Source organism: Salmo salar, chromosome 09 (assembly GCF_965601325.2).
Source record: "Salmo salar chromosome 09, fSalSal1, whole genome shotgun sequence".
Taxonomy (NCBI): Eukaryota; Metazoa; Chordata; class Actinopteri; order Salmoniformes; family Salmonidae; genus Salmo; species Salmo salar.
Genome location: NC_138299.1, coordinates 32,542,913 through 32,558,450, shown reverse-complemented (window position 1 = coordinate 32,558,450; position 15,538 = coordinate 32,542,913). Strand labels below are relative to the sequence as shown.

General features: G+C 42.8%; 1 protein-coding gene across 2 annotated transcripts in view; it reads right to left on the bottom strand.

Annotated features, from left to right (window-relative positions):
• The window catches only part of LOC106611195 (tectonin beta-propeller repeat-containing protein 2), a 37,365-nt gene that overhangs the window by 19,699 nt on the left and 2,128 nt on the right, over positions 1 to 15,538 (bottom strand). Inside the window, exons 5-12 of one of the 2 annotated variants that reach the window (XM_014211158.3) lie at positions 15,092 to 15,249; positions 11,336 to 11,642; positions 10,834 to 10,966; positions 10,153 to 10,557; positions 9,190 to 9,947; positions 8,762 to 8,945; positions 6,366 to 6,539; positions 116 to 296 (exon numbers count right to left, since the gene is read on the bottom strand). In XM_014211158.3, coding sequence (XP_014066633.3) covers positions 116 to 296; positions 6,366 to 6,539; positions 8,762 to 8,945; positions 9,190 to 9,947; positions 10,153 to 10,557; positions 10,834 to 10,966; positions 11,336 to 11,642; positions 15,092 to 15,249 — 2,300 coding nt within the window. Of the gene's footprint in view, positions 1 to 115; positions 297 to 6,365; positions 6,540 to 8,761; positions 8,946 to 9,189; positions 9,948 to 10,152; positions 10,558 to 10,833; positions 10,967 to 11,335; positions 15,512 to 15,538 lie in introns of both variants that reach the window. The other variant, XM_082955734.1, reaches the window with a different exon arrangement.

Below are 15,538 nucleotides of genomic sequence, written 5' to 3'. Positions count from 1 at the left end.
TCTGGATTGACCACAACCCACAGGGGTGTCACAAGAACCGAGCAGAGCTAACTCCACTATCACTGTTACTGGGGCCTACGACACACAGGTTCTCTTTTTCAGAAAAAGGTCCTACCTGATTTTGTCAAACTTCCACATTTCCCCCTCAGAGCAGTAGCTGCTGAGGCCATCTCTGTAGAAGACGGCCCTGTGTTGGCTGAGGGCCCACACCACCCCGCCACGCGCTACGATCTGGGCCATAGGACACGGGCAGTCCACCTTCACAGCTCGTGCACACGGACGGTCCACACTCAAACCTGCAGAACGGGATCCCAACCACACAGTCAAGTTTCACGGTCTGTGAGTTAAGGCATTTGTTGTATTTGTAAATAAGGTATGTTTTTTATTTTTAATACATTTGCAAATTCCAAAACATGTTTTCGCTTTGTCATTATGGGTTATTGTGTGTGGATTAATGAGGGGGGGAAAAAATATTTATCTATTTTAGAATAAGGCTGTAACATAACAAAATGTGGGAAAAGTCAAGGGGTCTGAATACTTTCCGAATGCACTGTATGTATATGGGATATATACATTTAATTTGAATTCGATATGATTAACTAAGAAACTAATGTGAGACTGCTATACTGCTAATAGTTTAGCATGATTAACATTCTGTTACATACAGACATTCCCGGCCCCTCACTAACTCACATAAGTATTCAGACCCTTTGCTATGAGACTCAAAATTGAGCTCAGGTGAATCCTGTTTCCATTGATCATCCTTGAGATGTTTCTACGACTTGATTGGAGTCCACCTGTGGTAAATTCAATTGATTGGACATGATTTGAAAAGGCACACACCTGTCTACATAAGGTCCCACAGTTCACAGTGCATGTCAGAGCAAAAACCAAGCCGTGAGGTTGAAGGAATTGTCCGTAGAGCTCCGAGACAGGATTGTGTTGAGACACAGATCTGGGGAAGTGTACTAAAAAATGTCTGCAGCATTGAAGGTCCCCAAGAACACAATTGGCATCATTCTTAGACGGAAGAAATTTGGAACCACCAAGAATCTTCCTAGAGCTGGTCGCCTGGCCAAACTGAGCAATCGGGGGAGAAGGGCCTTGATCAAGGAGGTGACCAAGAACCCGATGGTCACTCTGACAAGTGATCCAGAGTTCTTCTGTGGAGATGGGAGAACCTTCCAGAAAGACAACCATCTCCACAGGACTCCACAAATCAGGCCTTTATGGTAGAGTGGACAGACGGAAGCCACTCCTCAGTAAAAGGCACATGACAGTCCACTTGGAGTTTGCCAAAAGGCACCTAAAAAGAGTCTCAGACCATGACAACAAGATTCTCTGGTCCGATGAATGCCAAGCATCATGTCTGGAAGAAAACTTGCAACATCCCTAGTGTGAAGCATCGTAATGGCAGCATCATGCTGTGTATTTCAGCGGCAGGGACTGGGAGACTAGTCAGGATCGAGGCAAAGATGAACGTAGAAAAGTACAGAGAGATCCTTGATGAAAACCTGCACCAGAGTGCTCAGGACCTCAGACTGGAGTGAAGGTTCACCTTCCAACAGGACAACGACCCTAAGAAAACAGCCAAGACAACGTAGGAGTGGCTTCGGGACAAGTCTCTGAATGTCCTTGAGTGGCCCAGCCAGAGCCCGGACTTGAACCCGATCAAACATCTATGGAGAGACCCGAAAATAGCTGTGCAGAGATGCTCCCCATCCAACCTAACAGAGCTTGAGTGGATCTACAGAGAAGAATGGGAGAAACTCCCCAAATACAGGTGTGCCAAGATTGTAGCATCATACACAAGAACACTTGAGGATGTAATCGTTGCCAAAGGTGCTTCAACAAAGTACTAAGTAAAGGGTCAGAATACTTAAGAAAATGTGATATATTTTTGTATTTTTAATACATTTTCCAAAATTTCTAAAAACCTGCTTTGCTTTGTCCTTGTGTGGTATTTTGTGTAGATTGACGAGTGAAAAAAACGAATTCATTTTAGAATAAGGCAGTAACATAAAAACATGGAAAAAGTCAAGGCGTCTGAATAATTTCGGAATGAACTGTATATCCTCCAAACACCGGTTGAGGGCATTATCAATTTCACAGTTTACCAATATATACAGTTGAAGTCGGAAGTTTACATACACTTAAGTTGGAGTCATTAAAACTAGTTTTTCAATCAGTCCACAAATATTTTGTTAACAAACTATAGTTTTGGCAAGTCGGTTAGGACATCTACTTTGTGCATGACACAAGTCATTTTTCCAACAATTGTTTACAGACAAATTATTTCACTTATAATTCACTGTATCACAATTCCAGTGGGTCAGAAGTTTACATACACTAAGTTGACTGTGCCTTTAAACAGCTTGGAAAATTCCGGAAAAAGATGTCATGGCTTTAGAAGCTTCTGATAGGCTAATTGACATCATTTGAGTCAATTGAAGGTGTACCTGTGGATGCATTTCAAGGCCTACCTTCAAACTCAGTGCCTCTTTGCTTGACATCATGGGAAAATCAAAAGAAATCAGCCAAGACCTCAGAAAAAAAAATGGTAGACCTGCACACGTCTGGTTCATCCTTGGAAGCAATTTCCAAAAGCCTGAATGTACCACATTCATCTGTACAAACAATAGTACGCAAGTATAAACACCATGGGACCACGCAGCCGTTATACCGCTCAGGAAGAAGACGCTTTCTGTCGCCTAGAGATGAATGTACTTTGGTGCGAAAAGTTCAAATCAAGCCCAGAACAGCAGCAAAGGACCTTGTGAAGATGGAGGAAACAGGTACAAAAGTATCTATATCCACAGTACAACGAGTCCTATATCGACATAACCTGAAAGGTTTGCTCAGCAAAGAAGAAGCCAAAACCACCATAAAAAAGCCAGACTACGGTTTGCAACTGCACATGGGACAAAGATCATACTTTTTGGAGAAATGTCCTCTCGTCTGATGAAACAAAAATAGAACTGTTCGGCCATAATGACCATCGTTATGTTTGGAGGAAAAAGGGGGATGCTTGCAAGCTGAAGAACACCATCTCAACCGTGAAGCACGGGGGTGGCAGCATCATGTTGTGGGGGTGCTTTGCTGCAGCAGGGACTGGTGCACTTCACAAAATAGATGGCATCATGAGGACCGAAAATTATGTGGATATATTGAAGCAACATCACAAGACATCAGTCAGAAAGTTAAAACTTAAAACAAATGGGTCTTCCAAATGGACAATGACCCCAAGCATAATTCCAAAGTTGTGGCAAAATGGCTTAACTTCTTATGGATCCCTTCGCGTGCCAACCCCATTAGCGGGATCGATTTGACAACACCCAGTGAAATTGCAGCGCTCCAAATTCAAAAACAGAAATACTCATAATAATAATTCATACAAGTGTTATACATCGGTTTAAAGATGAACTTCTTGTTTATCCAGCCGCAGTGTCAGATTTCAAAAAGGCTTTACAGTGAAAGCAAACCATGAGATTATCTGAGGACAGCGCCCAGCATACCAACACATGAAAATCAGATTTCAACCAGGCAGGTGCTACACAAAAGTCAGAAATAACAATATAATTCATGCCTTACCTTTGAAGATGATCTTCTGTTGGCACTCCAATATGTCCATTAAACATCACAAATGGTCATTTTGTTCAATAAATTCTGTCGTTATATCCCCAAAATGTCAATTTATTTGGCGTGTTTATTTGGCGCGTTTGAATCAGAAAATACACTGGTTCCAACTCGCCCAACATGACTACAAAGTATCTAATAAGTTACCCGTAAACTCGATCCAAACATTTCAAACCACTTTCCTAATCCAACTTTAGATATTTTAAAACAAATAATCAATAAAATTTAAGACAGAATAAACTGTGTTCAATAGCGGATAAAATGAAAGTGGAGCGAGTTTCAGGTCGCGCTCCCCAAACAAAACAGTCCACTTGGCTCTAAACTCAGAAAGGAAAGGGCTACTTCTTCATTACTCAAAGGAAAAACATCAACCAATTTCTAAAGACTGCTGACATCCAGTGGAAGCCATAGGAACTGCAACCAGGTCCCTCATAAATCTAGTTCTCCATAGAAACCCAATTGAAAAAGACAGTGACCTCAAAATATTTTTTTTCCTGGATGGTTTGTCCTCGGGGTTTCGCCTGCCAAATAAGTTCTGTTATACTCACAGACATAATTTTAACAGTTTTAGAAACTTTAGATTGTTTTCTATCCAAATCTACCAATTATATGCATATCCTAGCTTCTGGGCCTGAGTAGCAGGCAGTTTACTTTGGGCACACTTTTCATCCGGACGTGGAAATAGTGCCCCCTAGCCCAAAGAGGTTTTAAGGACAACGAAGTCAAGGTATTGGCGTGGCCATCACAAATCCCTGACCTCAATCCTATGGAAAATGTGTGGGCAGAACTGAAAAAGCGTGTGCGAGCAAGGAGGCCTACAAACCTGACTCAGTTACACCAGCTCTGTCATGAGGAATGGGCCAAAATTCACACAACTTATTGTGGGAAGCTTGTGGAAGGCTACCTGAAACGTTTGACCCAAGTTAAGCAATTTAAAGGCAATGCTACCAAATATTAATTGAGTATGTGAACTTCTGACCCACTGGGAATGTGATGAAAGAAATAAAAGCTGAAATAAATCATTCTCTCTACTATTATTCTGACATCTCACAATCTTAAAATAAAGTGGTGATCCTAACTGACCTAAGACAGGGAATTTTTACTTGGATTAAATGTCAGGAATTGTGAAAAACTGAGTTTAAATGTATTTGGCTAAGGTGTATGTAAACATCCTACTTCAATTGTAAAAATAATGATTGACAAACGTTCATTAGAAACGTTATTTTGATTAATTTATTCATACCATTTCCTTCTTCCACGAGATATAGTCCCGACACAAATCTAAAGTTGCTACCCAAGCCGGCTGGTCGTTCGTTCTATTGGTTCTGTTGCCAGAGACACGACCCAGTCGTTTAGTCTTTTTGTTCTGTATCTATGGACGCGAGCGACCCAGTCGTTCGTTCTAAATGTCCCATCGCCATAATGACTGGCAATGTTCTTATCCCTTGCTTGCTAGCTAGACAACTACGGCTAAGTTACAGTCACGTCAAACAGTGCAGACAGAATAACAGCAAAGTGTCTACATTTGCTTAAGGTGTTTTCTAGTGACATTTATTTGGATACATTCCTAACAATGAGCTAATGATGCACGATTTTGCCTGGCGTAGAAAATGTGCTCTCTCATCAGTTCTAGTTCTGAGGAGCTAGCCAACAACACAGCTAACACAATCACTGAAATCTGAAGCTGGAAAGACAGCTAACTAGCTGCATTTCGTTTCATTTGACCTGTTTTCAACTGACATTTCTTTGCATATATCCATAAAAATTATGCCAGCTGATTCATGATTTCGACTGGCTGACAAAAGCTGCCTGCCTGTCTGTCTCTTCCCGACTCCCGTCGGACACGTTCAATATTATGGGACAGCTGGAGATCGAATTTCAGTATAGAAAAACATTGTTGTAAATGTCAGAGAGACAGACAAGGTTTATACAAATCTCCCCTGTTGAAAATCAAACGCTAGTCTAAAAGAAGTGGGAGATAATGTCAAGATGCTTTTTACAGTGGAGATCAAGTTTATAAATTGCCTGGCTGGGCAGTGAGATGAAACAGAGTAAATAGGCATTTCAACATCATAGCTTTAGCCGGTGGTAACTTGTGGAATAGACATCGGCTGGAACGCAGTTTTAACCAATCAGCATCCAGGATTAAACCCACCCAAAGTATAATAATATAATACCTGTCATGAAAAGCAGGGCAGGGTCAGCGAGTGTGTTACAATCCATCACAACACCAAAGGTTAGACATTACTTTCTAAACGCATGTTTTGGATTTACTAGGCTTCATTATTTTGATCCTTAATATGCCATCCGTACAGAATTATGATTACCTCTAAAAAGATTTAGCCAGTGACTGATGATACTATTTACTATGGGCCTGAACAGCGCCATCTAATGGAGAATGGTTAATCTCAGGAACTGATTTGCTGAATTGAGAGTTCAGACTGCCAATAAACAGGATTGTGATATAATATTCTTAATACTCTGAGACCACCTAGGGCTAAAAATCACAAAGTCTTGTTTAAAATAGAGCGAATCAGGCCGTTGTGCAAAAAGTACATTAACAATACTTACATTAAAGATGCATTCAAATAATGTGCCATCAAAATCTTGAAGCAACTTTTTTTTTTACATGAATTTGTCTAAATGTGTTTGATCTAATCAGGTCTGTTCATCTATACTCCATTAATAGTAAAAGGACATACAGTACAGAATAGTCACCAGTAGCTCACCTGTCTGCAGGTAGAGGTCCCCGCTGGTTCGGATGATCCATGCTGTGTCTTCACCAAGCGCCACAAAGGCAGAATCCTCCAGGGCCTTGTACCAGTGCCTCGTTCCTTTGATGGTGACTTTACCACATGCATATGCTGTCATGGTCTTCTGTTCCACCTTCCAGAGCAGGGACCCTAAAATAAAATTAAACTTTAATGCATCTACTAATATGTACACTATCGTTCAAAAGTTTGGGGTCACTTAGAAATGTCCTTGTTATTGAAAGAAAATAAAAAAAAATATTGTCCATTAAAATAACATCAAACTGATCAGAAATACAGTGTAGACATTGTTAATGTTGACTATTGTGGCTGGAAACAGCAGATTTTTTATGGAATATCTACATAGGCCCATTATCAGCAACCATCACTCCTGTGTTCCAAAGGCACTTTGTGTTAGCTAATCCAAGTTTATCATTTTCAAAGGCTAATTGATCATTAGAAAACCCATTTGCAATTATGTTAGCACAGCTGAAAACTGTTGTCCTTATTAAAGAAGCAATAAAACTGGCCTTCTTTAGACTAGTTGAGTATCTGGAGCATCAGCATTTGTGGGTTCGATTACAGGCTCAAAATGGCCAGAAACAAAGAACTTTCTTCTGAAACTCATCAGTCTATTCTTGTTCTGAGAAATGAAGGCAATTACATTCGAGAAATTGCCAAGAAACTGAAGATCTCGTACAACGCTGTGTACTACTCCCTTCACAGGACAGTGCAAACTGTCTCTAACCAGAATAGAAAGAGTGGGAGGCCCTGGTGCAGAACTGAACAAGAGGACATTAGTACATTAGTGTGTCTAGTTTGAGAAACAGACAACTCACAAGTCCTCAACTGGCAGCTTATTAAACCCGCAAATCACCAGTTTCAACGTCAACAGTGAAGAGGCGACTCCAGGATGCTGGCCTTCTAGGCAGAGTTGCAAAGAAAAAGCCATATCTCAGACTAGCCAATAAAAAGAAAAGATTAAGATGGGCAAAAGAACTCTGCCTAGAAGGCCAGCATCCTGGAGTCGCCTCTTTACTGTTGACATTGAGGCTGGTGTTTTGCGGGTACTATTTAATGAAGCTGCCAGTTCACGGCTTGTGAGGCGTCCATTTGTCAAACTAGACGCTCTAATGTACTTGTCCTCTTGCTCAGTTGTGCCCCGGGGCCTGACACTCCTCTTTCTATTCTGGCTAGAGACAGTTTGCACTGTCCTGTGAAGGGAGTAGTACACAGCGTTGTACGAGATCTTTAGTTTCTTGGCAATTTCTCGAATGTAATAGCCTTCATTTCTCAGAACAAGAATAGACTGATGAGTTTCAGAAGAAAGTTCTTTGTTTCTGGACATTTTGAGCCTGTAATCAAACCCACAAATGCTGATGGTCCAGATACTCAACTAGTCTAAAGAAGGACAGTTTTATTGCTTCTTTAATCAGGACAACAGTTTTCAGCTGTGCTAACATAATTGCAAAAGGGTTTTCTAATGATCAATTGGCCTTTTAAAATGATAAACTTGGATTAGCTAACACAACATGCCATTGGAACACAGGAATGATGGCTGCTGATATTGGACCTCTGTACGCCTATGTAGATATTCCATTTAAACACAGCCGTTTCCAGCTACAATAGTCATTTACAGCATTAACAATGTCTACAGTGTATTTCTGATCAATTTGATGTTATTTTAAAATGGACAAAAAAGGTGATTTTCTTTAAAAAAATAAGGACATTTCAAAGTGACCCCAAACTTTTGAACGGTAGTGTACATCCAAAGATGTCATTTTGGTAATCAAACTAACTCCGAAAAGTACAGATCTCTCTCGATGATAGTGGTTGCTGGTGCAGTCTGTCTCCATCAACTACAGTGCCTTTCATCTCTTCCACAATATATACACATGATAGACCCTAACAGACCCAGTCACTGAATAAAATATCAATAAAAGCTTAAAAGGTACAATATGCAGAAATCGCCCACCATTTCCTGGTTGCTTAAATTCTAATAGTTCTCTTAATGTCAGTTTATATGATAAAACAAGCAAATATAGTGTAGATAATCTTTGTAGCATCTAAACCGCAGTGGAACATCTTTTCAATACCCCAAAATATAGTATTTTCAGCTGGTGTTCAAAACCGATAGTCAAAGTCGCAAAAATTCAACTTAAGAACGGGAAGCATAGAAATAGTGCATATAGAACAGATCTACCACTTCTTAGACTTGCTTTTAATGATAATGACAGATCTATAACTCACGTTTCTATGTGGATTTGGTCATGTTGCCTAAAAGGTTACATATTGCAGATTTAGAAATAAAAGCATCTAACAATAGATTAATAAAAGCTTCTGCTAAATGACCATATTACAGACATCCTCATCACCTGAAGGTGACAGTGCCACCTGCTGCACATTGTCCTCAAACTTCTGCCAGCTCAGGCCCCTGTCTGGGAGGGCACTGCAGTACAGGCCTCCTTTGAAGTCCAGACACCAGATGTATTGGTCAGTCACAACCAGGTTGAGGATGCCACAGCCTGGCCCTGTGTAGCCCATCCAGCTCTCTGCCAACTACAGGAGAGGAGAGAAGGTTCAAACCAGACACAGCATCCTACAGTAATGGTTTGTGTGTTATAAATGTGCCATAAAATGACTAATAACAATCAAATGATCCATTGCTTTTCATTTTGATGCGCCATTACTAACCACATTGAAATGGAATGTGATGTACTGTAGCACACACAGTGAGGAAGGTACAAGATGCAACGTCACATGTTGTGTGTAATATAACTGTAACCACTAGTATAACTATTACTGTCTTGTCTTGGTCCTGCTGCCCGATGTTGGACCCCTGGAGGTTGAGGGCGTTGAGTCTGTCTCCCAGGCTGGCGCTGGAGGCTGAGTACGGAACTCCGTGGACAGCGTAAATGTCCTCCTCGTCACTAGAGGGGCACTGCTCAGGCTCCAGGGAATAACACATCTGATCAACACAGCTAGGAGGCTCCAGATCCAGCAGACAGTGCTGGTGGTGGGGGTCGTCCTGGTCCAAGTCATCCGGCCCAATGAGGGGGCTCAGGAGATCATCCTCCTGCTCCTCCATGGGGTCCTGCTCCTTCGAGGTCTGCATGTAGGCAAAGGTGCACTCCAGTAACAGGTCTACGTGTCGGGTGGGAGTCTCCCCCTCTTTGTTATTGACGGAGGGGCTGTTGACATTCTCTGGGTAGGACTGGCACTCCATGTCCTGGGAGGGCAGGGACATGGGGCAAGAGGGAGGCTGAGTCCCAGGGGGTTGAGTCTGAGTCAGAGGGTCCTCTCTCTGGTCACCACCCTGGCTCTGAGCTCCAGAGGTAGTGAGTTCTGGAGAGCCCCCACTGATGGAGCCCTCCTGGTCGGGGGATCCGCTACTCCTGCACTGTAGATCCAGACTGCTGCACGGGAAACTTGTGTGGTCGGAAGCTGAGGGGGGCTCACTGATAGAGGTGCTGGTCCCCCCGTCGCTGCCCCCTCCTCCATCCTGACTGTAAATGCTCTCGGACCAGCTGTTGTGCTGCTCACCGATGCGGTTCCCACTTTCTGTAGAGAGAAAAAGAGAGAGCGGAAGAACATAGCAGCAAGAAGTTTCAACATTAGTGGCTTGAACCATAAGAGAAACGTAATTACAAGACAAGCTGTTAGTTTTTTAATCTATTCAAAAAGCAATTTGCAGCAATTTTTTCACATTTTGTCATCAATCACAGCATAACACACTAGATCTCAAATCACTACAACTGCCACTCGCCTTGCCTCCTCCTCTTGGCCTTCTTCTTGACTTTGATGGCCTGGACCACCAGCTCATGCTGAAAGTCCTCCTGGTTGATGGCACTGTATTGGCTGGAGGAGAGCTCTGACTGCTCCATGGTACTGGTGGAGAGCATCATGCCCTGAACGCTGTCGCAGGACGTGATGGAACTGCTGCGGCTATGAAAATCACTGGTGCCCCGTACACTGCCCCCTCTCTGGTGGTCCAGTCGCTCCCCCACCTCAGGTCTCTCCATCAGGGCTCTGGCCTTCCCCGCCTCGGGGGTGTTACTCAGCTGGTCCTGCTCCAGCACCTCCTCTACCTCCTCATCCACCAGCCTCTCCCACTCCCCCTGCTCTGTGATGATTGCCATTGTCCTGATCGGCTCCGTGGAGACAGTCCAGCCTGTGGGAGGGAGCAGGATGGTAGGAGTGGTCAGGGGAGAGGTCAGATGGAAGGACAACTCAGAAACTGGGCGGGAGAAAGTTAAGAGCAGAAGATTGTTATATATCTGGGAATGACTATAGAGATACAAGAATTCAAAATTAAAGTCTAGGAGTAAGAAAAGTGTTAGCTGGAGATCATGATTCTCTCTCTTTCAACTCTCTATGGTTGGTTTGAAATGAACAAAGTGCTTCTGATATATTATGACATGACGATGTACTATGTATGACATCCTACTGTTGGAAGCCAAGTCCTCAGGAGCATTCGAGATGCGAACAATGTCCCGATCTCCTTTCAGGATGAAGATTTCATTTTCGGTGCATGATACAGAGATGATGTCCCCACAGCTCTCCAGTGCACCGATGATCACCTAGAAAGGCAGCTTTTTTTTTTTTTTTTACAGAGATAGACCTGTAACATGACACCCTGACAGGACACAGGTTTAAAGACTCTCACAGGCTAGATTCACCTACCTGACTACTTTTTTCTCTATCGAAATATGATTTGTGACAAAAGTGATTCAAAAGTGATTACCTGGTTGAGGAAATACATAAGACAGCTCAAATTCATGTATTAATGTATCCATTAATCCAGATATCCATGTAAAGTATCCATTCCTTTGTATTAAGTGAATGATGTAAATGGTCCTGCTTGTCTACCCTTTTGTTATGAAAAAATATATATACAAAAATATTTCAACAACAACAAAGTATCCATTCCTGCCTGAGGACATCTTTACCTGGTTGAGGCAGTCCAACACGTAGACACTATATTCGTTCCAGCTGAGGACCCAGCCCTCTCTGAGGAAGCAGCTCACCACACCCAGCTGCCTCTCGTGGGGCCGGCAACCCCCCGTGGGGCCCGGCCTGGCGATCAGCTCAAACTGCGGCACCTCCTGGTTGAACAGACGCTTGAGGACCAGCGTGTCCACCACAAGCCCTCTTACATCCGTCCGCCACAACCGGAGGCCAGGCCTCGCTGCATAGACTAGCAGGTCACTCTGCTTACACAGGCCTGGCTGGAAGCACGCACCAAACTTCCCATTGCTTTGAGGAACAACAACAATGCAAGATAAATATAGTACACTGAACAAAAATATTAAATGCAACATGCTAGAAATTCATTTTTTTTTTTACTGTGTTTACAGTTCATGTAAGGGAATCAGTCGATTGAAATAAATTGATTAGGTCCTAATCTATGGATTTCACATGACTGGGAATACAGGTATGCATCTGTTGGTCACAGTCAGATACCTTAAAAAAAAAAGGTAGGGGCGTGGATCAGAAAACCAGTCAGTATCTGGTGTGACCACTAGGGCTGTGGTGGTCATGACATTTTGTCAGCCGCTGATTGTCAAGCAAATAATTGCCAGTCTCACGATAATTTAACGTTAATTAACAAACACATTTAGCATCTCCTGGCTTCCATGCATAGCCTACAAGTCACTGATGCAGACCTTTGGATCATCTGTTTCAGAAGAATAGCATACTCTGCGTTGTCCTTGTTAGGCCCTGATCTGGTTATGCCTTTTAGCTGTGGGCTACACTAGTTCATTTAGCAAAAAATATTTACTTAGAATTCCATGGCATTATTTTATAGTATGAAGAATACAATTGAACATAGGTGAATAAAATAGAAAGGATATTTTCTCCAAACGATTTGAGGGAATGCTCACATACAGCTACTCTGTGTTAAGCAGTTCAAGAAACAGGTCCTCCTATATGCGTCATTTAGAGTTCATTATGTAACTTTAGTTGTGAAATAAACGTTGGGCTATATGTTATGATTTTAATACATTGTAAGGCTGCATAAGGTGACTAATGATGATTTGAAAAAAGTCTCATGAAAAGGCATGAGCTCTGCTTTGTTTTCTGTCAGGCTGCACACACTTCATCAGTCTGATTCACAATTTGACAAGCACTTGATAATCCCTAGAATTTCCCGGCGGCATCCCCTTTCTGTGGCCGTAATGCACCCCAAAAGAATCCATGCCTGTTGCGGCTAGTGGCCGTTGTGCCCTTGGGCTGAATATAAAAATTACAATTCCCTTCTCACATCTGCTTGCTCCGAAACACCTCTCACTCACATGGGTTTCTCAGATATCTCAATTCGTATTATTCCAAACAAAGTCTGGGACAGTTGTGGGATGCCATAGATCCCAAATTAATACAACGACTAGCATCATCAAAAAAATGTTTAATTGCATGAGGCTGACGCAGCAGATCAGAACATTTAACTAAAAATGTTAATAAATTATTAGGCTATTTCTTCACATTATAAGCGCAGCAATGAGCACACAGCAGTAGGCTATACGGGCAAATGTTCCAAACTGCAATCAATTAGCAGACAAAAAAACTTTCTCAAAAGTCACCGCAAATGCGATTATGCATGTAATGCTTGTATTATAATTTTTATCGGGAAAATCTTCCCCAAACTTAAAACTCATGCGCTGCGTATGTACATCAGTTAGGCTCTACACCTGTTGTAAAATGGATTAATGTGCTTCATTTTAAGTAGTTATTTGGCCACTTCAGTTGTGATACAAACCTGATACAAATCAAAACATATAGGCCTATGAGCTAGGCTACTTGACGTGTGTGACTATGACTTGAAAAAGTTGCACAAAAAAAAGTAATGCGCTGTTTCTTGCCTTACTGCACACAAACTGGGCATTATTCACAAGTTATATCATTCACAAGTGATAGGCTAATATTGTCACCCATCAGACTATTCTTGATTTAATCTTGTCTTTACATATACTAAAAAATATAAGTGTGAAATTTGTTTTGATTTAGAATGGACCATTATCATGCACCTGTCTCAAAAAATACATGTCATATATGCACTTAAATAGTGAATGGAGAACACTTTTCCTGTGGATTATTTTCATGCCAGCCAGGTAGGCTATGCTCCTGTGGTAAAGAGAAGCAATGTGATGAATAGTTGAGAAATAAAGTTGAGAAATAAATATACTAGACCTAGCCTATAGAAAGCTGATGGGATCCTCCTCTTTTTAATAGAGGCCATCACTCTGTTTTCTCACGCAATTGCATAGCCTATAGAAATGTTGCATTAGATTTTCAATTACATTTGCATTAATGTGAGTGATTACAGGTACAAAAGAGTGCTGAATACAAGGAAGTTAGCAAGTTCGGTAGGCTGCTAATGACCATCAGCAGCATCAGAGTTGAGAAGCCTAATTACCATGACTAATAGGTTACGTGGAATTTGACTGTCGTCATGACTTGTGACCGCCGGTGTGGCGGTAATACGGTCACCGTAACAGCCCTAGTGACCACCACTTGCCGCATGCAGCGTGACACATCTCCTTCGCATTGAGTTGATCAGGCTGTTAATTGTGGCCTGTGGAATGTTGTCCGACTCCTCTTCAATGGCAGTGCGAAGTTTCTGGATATTGGAGGGAACTTGAGCCCACCGCCGTACACGTCGATCCAGAGCATCGCAAACATGCTCAATGGGTGACATGTCTGGTGAGTATGCAGGCCATGGAAGAACTGGGACATTTTCAGCTTCCAGGAATTGTGTACAGATCCTTACGACATGAGGCAGTGCTGAAACATGAGGTGATGGCGGCAGATGAATGGCACGACAATAGGCCTCAGGATCTCGTCACGGTATCGCTGTGCATTCAAATTGCCATCAATAAAATGCAATTGGGTTCGTTGTCCGTAGCTTTATGCCTGCCCATACCATAACCCTACCATGTGGCACACCGTTCACAATGTTGACATCAGAAAACCACTCGCCCACAGGACACACGACTGTCACCTGCCCGGTACAGTTGAAAACGGGATTCATCCGTGAAGAGCACACCTCTCCAGCATGCCAGTGGCCATTGAAGGTGAGCATTTGCCCACTGAAGTAGGTTACGATGCCGTACTGCAGTCAGGTCAAGACCCTGATGAGGACGATGAGCATGCAGATGATCTTCCCTGAGATGGTTTCTGACAGTTTGTGCAGAAATTCTTTGATTGTGCAAACCCAGTTTCATCAGCTGTCCGGGTGGCTGGTCTGAGAAGAAATCGAATGTGGAGGTCCTGGGCTGGCGTGGTTACACGTGGTCTGCGGTTGTGAGGCCAGTTGTCGGGATGTCCTTAGGGTGGTGGACCATTCGTGATACATATGGGGAACTGTTGAGCGTGAAAAGCCCAGCAGCGTTGCAGTTCTTGACACAAACTGGTGCGCCTGGCACCTACTTCTATCCTACTACTTACTATATTCCGTTCAAAGACACTTGTCTTGTCCATTCACCCTCTGAATGGCACACATACACGTCTCAATTGTCTCAAGGCTTAAAAATCATTATTTAACCTGTCTCCTCCCCTTCATCTACACTGATTGAAGTGACATCAATAAGGGATCATAGCCTTCACCTGGATTCCCCTGGTCAGTCTATGCCACGGAAAGAGCAGGTGTTCTTAATGTTTTGTATACTCAGTGTAAGTTGTGGTACTTCTAATGAGTAAGTGGCTACCTCTTCCTAGGCTTGGTGCCCAGCTGCTGCAGGGTCTGTTCCTGGGTGTAGAACAGCAGGGATCTCTGATAAGAGGAGATGAGCAGGACCTTCTGACTGTACTCCAGCTGGACTATGGCTGAGAGCTCCTCAAACAGTAACACAGGGTTACACACACCCTAAGGATATGAGCATACAACACATGTCAAAGCTTCAACCGCAATACTGGGTTACATACACCCTGAGCATTCTGGGTTACATACACCCTGAGCATTCTGGGTTACATACATCCTGAGGATACTGGGTTACATACACCCTGAGGATACTGGGTTACATACACCCTGAGGATACTGGGTTACATACACCCTGAGGATACTGGGTTACATACACCCTGAGGATACTGGGTTACACACACCCTGAGGATACTGGGTTACACACACCCTGAGGATACAACACATGTGAGAGAAG